Source organism: Mandrillus leucophaeus, unplaced genomic scaffold, assembly GCF_000951045.1.
Source record: "Mandrillus leucophaeus isolate KB7577 unplaced genomic scaffold, Mleu.le_1.0 Scaffold24, whole genome shotgun sequence".
Taxonomy (NCBI): Eukaryota; Metazoa; Chordata; class Mammalia; order Primates; family Cercopithecidae; genus Mandrillus; species Mandrillus leucophaeus.
In genome coordinates, this window is record NW_012102476.1 from 1,736,742 (window position 1) to 1,742,718 (window position 5,977).

Here is a 5,977-nt window from a genome sequence, read left to right on the forward strand (position 1 = left end):
AAATAAATAGCTCATGCCTATAATCCCAGCTACTCAAGAGGCTGAGCCAGGAGAATTGCCTGAACCCAGGAGGCGAAGGTTGCAGTGAGCCGAGATTGCGCCACTGGACTGCAGCCTGGATGACAGAGTGAGACTCTGTCTCGAAAAAAAAAAAAGAAGAAGAAAAAGAAAACCTCCTCAAATTCCCTTTACTCACATGCTTTTTTGATCTCATGCCCTTATTTCATTCTCAGCACTTGCCCCCAATCTCAAATTATGCATGTGTATTTGCTAGTCTTCTCATCTGCCTCCTGCACCAGAATGTTCTTTCTTTGCGAACAGAAATATTTACCATCCTTAGCTGTGAACGGGCATCTAGTAGACACTCGATAGGTATTTGCTGGATAAAGGAAAGAAAAGAAGTTAGGGGCCAGGCGAGGCGGCTCATGTAATCCCAGCACTTTGGGAGGCTGAGGGGGCGGATCATTTGAGGTCAGGAGTTCAAGGTCAGCCTGGCCAACATGGTGAAACCCCATCTCTACTAAAAATACAAAAATTAGCTTGGTGTGGTGACACGCACTTGTAATCCCAGCCACTTGGGAGGTCGAGGCAGGAGAATCGCTTGAACTTGAAAGGCGGAGGTTGCAGTGAGCAAAGATCACGCCATTGCACTCCAGCCTGCGAGACAAGAGCAAAACTCCGTTTCAAAAAAAAAAAAAAAAAAAAAAAAACAAAATAAGTTAGGAAGAAAACTCTCTCCCTTTTTTTGTAGAAGCGAGGAAAACTTTTTTTATTCTCCTTTCTCACTACATTGCCCAGGCTGGTCTTGAACTCCCGGGCCCAAGAGATCCTCCTGCCTAAGTCTCCCAAAGTGCTGGGATTACAGGCATGAGTCACCATACCTAGCTGAAAGAAAATTTTTTTTTTTTTGGAGACAGAGTCTCACTCTTGTTGCCCAGGCTGGAGTGCAATAATGCGATCTCGGCTCACTGCAACATCTGCCTCCCAGGTTCAAGTGATTCTCCTGCCTCAGCCACCCAAGCAGCTGGGATTACAGGCATGCACCACCACGCTCAGCTAATTTTTCTATTTTTAGTAGCAACAAGGTTTCACCATGTTGGCCAGGCTGGTCTCGAACTCCTGACCTCAGGTGATCCACCCGCCTCGGCCTCCCAAAGTGCTGGGATTGTAGGCATGAGCCACTGCATCCGGCCGAAAATTTTATTTTCTCTTCTCCCACATGCACTCTATCATCTAGGCTAGTCCATTTTATATCCTAAATATTGATAGAATCAATTTTCCCCTCTGAATCCTTTCTTCACAATCAGAAGCAATTCAGCCTCTCTCCTGGGCTCCCCGTCTCCTATGTCTTTTGGTTCCCATCTACACTCCGCATGTCAAGAGAACTTCTTCGATGTTAGTCATGTGCTTCCCCTGCTCAATGGCCTTCAGTGGCTCCCAGGGCCTGCAGGATAAACTCAAGCCTGAGAGCTGTCAGGAAGACCCTCCCCAAACTGACGGGAGGATCATTTCTAGTCATCATTTCAGCCCCTTCCCCAGAAACCCTGCTGCATGCACAGGGAGTCTGGAATGACTGATTGATTTCTATTTTTTTAAACAGGGTCTTGCTCTCTCGCTCAGGCTGAAGTGCAGTGGCACAATCAAGCTCACTGCAGCCTCGGCCTCCAGGGCTCAAGTAGATCTTCCCCGCCTCAGCCTCCTGAGTAGCTTGGAATACAGATGCACACCACCATGCCCAGCTATTTTTTTTTTTTTTTCTCTGTCACCCAGACTGGAGTGTAATGGCATGATCTCGGCTCGCTGCAACCTCCGCCTCCCGGGTTCAAGCAATTCTCCTGCCTCAGCCTCCCGAGTAGCTGCGACTACAGGCACGTGCCACCACACCCGGCTAATTTTTTGTATTTTTAGTAGAGATAGGGTTTCACCGTGTTAGCCAGGATGGTCTTGATCTCCTAACCTTGTGATCTGCCCTCCTCAGCCTCCCAAAGTGCTGGGATTACAGGCGTGAGACACCGCGCCTGGCCATGCCCAGCTAATTTTTAAATTTTCTGTAGAGATGAGGTCTCACTATGTTGTCCAGGCCGGTCTCGAACTCCTGGGCTCAAGTGATCCTCCTGCCATCGGCCTCCCAAAGTGCTAGCATCACAGGCGTGAGCCACCACCTGCAGCCAGAGGTGGCCATTTTAGTTAGGGTGATCAGGGAAGGCCTCACTGAGGAGGTAACATCTGAACCGAGACCCCGGCTCAAAGCTTGGTGGAAAACACTTGGTTTCATACTTGGTGAAAAAGTAAGTGCGTGTTTAGTTTTGTTCAAAACTGCCATATTATTTTTCCAGAGTGGCTATACCATTTCACATTTCCATCAACAAAAGATGAGAAACCCAGTTTCTCCACATACTCACAAGCATTTGGTGTTAGCGTTCTCATTTTAGCCATTCCAAGAAGTGCGTAGTGATGAAAGTGATTGTGGCTTTAATTTGTATTTCCCGAATAAATAGCTAATGATGTTTAACATCTTTTCATGCACATATTGCCACCTGTGAGAGCAGTGAAATGTCCATTCATATCCTTTGTCCATTTTCTTTATTTAAAGTTCTGGGATACACGTGTAGGATGTGCAGGTTTGTTACATAGGTAAACGTCTGCCATGGTAGTTTGCCGCACACATCAACCCATCACCTAGGTATCAAGCCCAGTATGCATCAGCCACTCTTGCTAACGCTCTCCCTCCCCCCATCCAACCCCCACCCCACAGGCCCCCAAGTATGTAGTCCCCTCCCTGTGTCCATGTGTTCTCATTGTTCAGCTCCCACTTATAAGTGAGAACGTGTGGTGTTTAGCTTTCTGTTCTTGCATTAATTTGCTGAGGATAACGGCTTCTAGCTCTATCCATGTCCCTGCAAAGGACATGATCTCGTTCCTTTTTATGGCCGTATAGTATTCCATGGTGTATATGTACCACATTTTCTTTATCCAGTCCATCATTGATGGGCATTTGGGTTGAGTCCATGGCTTTGTTACTTTGAATAGTGCCGCAATGAACATACTCGTGCATTTATCTTTGTAATAGAATGATTTATATTCGTTTAGGTATATACCCAGTAATGGGATTTCTGGGTCAAATTTTATTTCTGGTTCTAGGTCTTTGAGGAATCACCACATTGTCTTCCATAATGGTTGAACTAATTTACATTCCCACCAACAGTGTAAAAGCGTTCTACCTTTGGCCATTTTCAAACTGCATTGTCTGTTTTACAAAAATCACTCCAGCTGCTTTAAGGAGAATTAATTAATTAAAGAGCCGAGTCGACACTGTGGAAGTTCAGGAGAGGTGATGGGAGCTGGGACGGAGTGCTAGCGCTGGAGATGGAGAAAAAGGGGCACATTCTGCAATAGTTAGCACATTGGAAGTAGAGTTTACGGGACTTGCAGGAGGACACGAGAATCAAGGACTTTCAGGTTCCTGGCGTGTCCTTTACAGAGGGAGAAAAAGGTTTGGGGGAAGGGGAACCAAGGCTCTGGACATAAATCTGAATTGCCTGTCACCGTCCGGGTGGAGGTCACAGATAGAGCCTGATCTAGACACAGGCGGAGAGGAGAGGAGGGATTTGAAGGCGCTGGGAGGGGGAAAGGGGGGCCAGCAGGAAGCGGTGACTGGCTGAACAACAAAATGGGGGTGGGGACGTGCAAGTTTCAGACTCCGACTAACTACGCGGGGACTCCGAAGCGCTCAGAAAAATGAAGCCGACCCGGCCCTGCCCCGAGGGACACTCCACGAGGGCGGAGGTGCAGGGAGGGCCCCGCCACAATTCGCTGTAACGCAAGCCAGGCTCGGGCGGAAGGGCGGCCGGAGCCGATCAAAGGCTGGCTCCGGGCAGGGGCAGCGAACGAGCGAGGGGGAGCGCTCCGCAGGCCGGTGTCCCGGAGGAGGCATAATTGGAGCAGGGCTTCCGAGGTCACGGAGAGACGCCTGGGAAGACCTCTTAAGGATCCTCGTCGGGGCTTGAAACGCAGGACTACCCCCAAACCGCTCGACCCAGCCAAGAAGAGCCGGGGCGGGGCCGGGGGCCGACTCGGGAATCTCCGGCCGTGGCTCGGCAATCCCCCCCATCCTCCGTCCGGGGCCTCCAGCCTGGGGCCGATCCGGAAACAGCCGAGCGGATCCGGAAACAGCCGAGAGGACCCGGAAGCGGTGCGCTCCGTCACCAGGGAGTGCGGGAATCCGCCGTTTGCTCTGAGGCAATGGCGGCAGCTGCGCCGGTGGCCGCGGACAACGACAAGCGGCGGCGGCGGCTGGGGGCTGGTACGTGAGGGGGCGTCCGTGCACGCAGAGGGCGGTGAAACTGGGGGCGGGGCCGAGCTAGCCACCTGCGGATGGGGGGTGGAGAGGGGTGATGGAGGAAGGGGCGGGGCCACGCCGTCGGAAAAGGGGGCGGGGCCTAGGGCTCTCGGCGAAAGGGGGCGTGGCCCGGCCATTCAAGGGGTAGAGCCAGTGACAGGTGCGAGGTGGGGCCCGGTGAGGAAGGGGCGCGGCTATTGGGAGGGCGGGGCCGGGTTGGACTGAGGAGAGGATTGAGTGAAACTGGCCACCGCGAAGAGATGGAGTGTAGGCAGCCCTCCGCAGAGCCAGTGGAAAGGGGGCGGGGCAGAGGCGGTGCCAGGTGAGCGGGGCGGGCCCAGGTGAAGGCGGTCCCGGGTGAAGGCAACATTACTAGGTTGCAGGACTTGCTAAGCCGGTAGGTGGCCTGGGGCGTTAAGAGATGGGAAGAGAAGCTTATCCCTGTCCCCCACAGCGCTGGAGGACCCCCAGCCCCAGGAAGGGGCAAATGGTGAGGCCGAGTCAGGTGAGCTCAGCCGGCTTCGGGCTGAGCTGGCAGGCGCCCTGGCAGAAATGGAAACCATGAAGGCTGTGGCAGAGGTGAGCGAGAGCACGAAGGCCGAGGCTGTGGCTGCGGTGCAGCGGCAGTGCCAAGAGGAGGTGGCCTCGCTGCAGGCCATCCTGAAAGGTGAGACGGGGGAATCACCTGGACTCCCCATCAGCCCCATACTGGGGAGTGCATGACGAGAAAAGGATGCGGGGGCACAGATAAGCTGTGGGATAAGTTAGCAGGGCTGCCTAGCTCAGGGCATGCCTATGGCCGGAGGAAGGGCCGCCCTTTTAAAATTTGCATAGAGGCACTCCATGTGATAGCAGCAGCTCTGTCAGTTACAGCTAAGTTTAGCTCCCAGCTTCTATCTGTTGCCTTGCCCATGTCATTTCTTGTCCCTCACTGATGACTGATCAACCCTGAAGATGGGTGAGAAACTTCTCAGTTCCCCAGACCAACCTCATTTTAGTCTGGACTTCTGGGAAATAGAATCAGCCCTGGCCCAGTCTCTGTGAGTCTAATGCTCTGCTCTCTAGCCTTCCCCAGACACTCCCTCCTCCACCCCACGCCATGCACCAGCTTCCCTGCCTCCACCCCATGTTCTCTGTACTTGCTCCTCTGGCTCCAGAAGCCCCAGCTGCTCATCCTGTTTTCTACTCTCCTTCCTCTAGCAGAAGCCAGAGCCTCTGAAACAGATGTCAGAGCTGCCCCGCTGCTCTGCCCCTGCTGTGGTGGGGTTCTTGTCAGCTCTCTCCTGGACTTTTGTCCCAACCTTCTCACGGATCTCCCTCTATAGTCCGGCCTTGACATTGGCTTCCAGAGTAAACTTCCTAAAATTCCCTTCCCACCATGCGATTTCCCTAACAGCCGCTCCTGGAGACTTCTCTGGGGCTGTATTTCCCACATTTCAGGATCCACGTGCCTGTGCAATGTAGATACATCCTTGTACAACTTACTCTGCTATTTACTTAGTATTTGTTCTTTAAATAGATCCACATTTTAAAATGTTACATACATTTATTAAGGGAAACTTGTTATCTCTACTATATGGGAAAAACCAGGTGTGTCCTAAATAATAACAATAGCTAGCTTTTTTTTTTTTTTTTTTT

At 52.0% G+C, this 5,977-nt stretch overlaps 1 protein-coding gene across 1 annotated transcript in view; it reads left to right on the forward strand.

The window, feature by feature from the left end:
* Positions 1–3,323: 3,323 nt before the first annotated feature.
* The window catches only part of RABEP2 (rabaptin, RAB GTPase binding effector protein 2), a 32,054-nt gene continuing 29,400 nt past the window's right edge, over positions 3,324–5,977 (forward strand). Inside the window, exons 1-2 of the mRNA XM_011982351.1 lie at positions 3,324–4,303; positions 4,794–5,006. Coding sequence (XP_011837741.1) covers positions 4,243–4,303; positions 4,794–5,006 — 274 coding nt within the window. The 5' untranslated portion in view covers positions 3,324–4,242. The remainder of the gene's footprint in view (positions 4,304–4,793; positions 5,007–5,977) is intronic.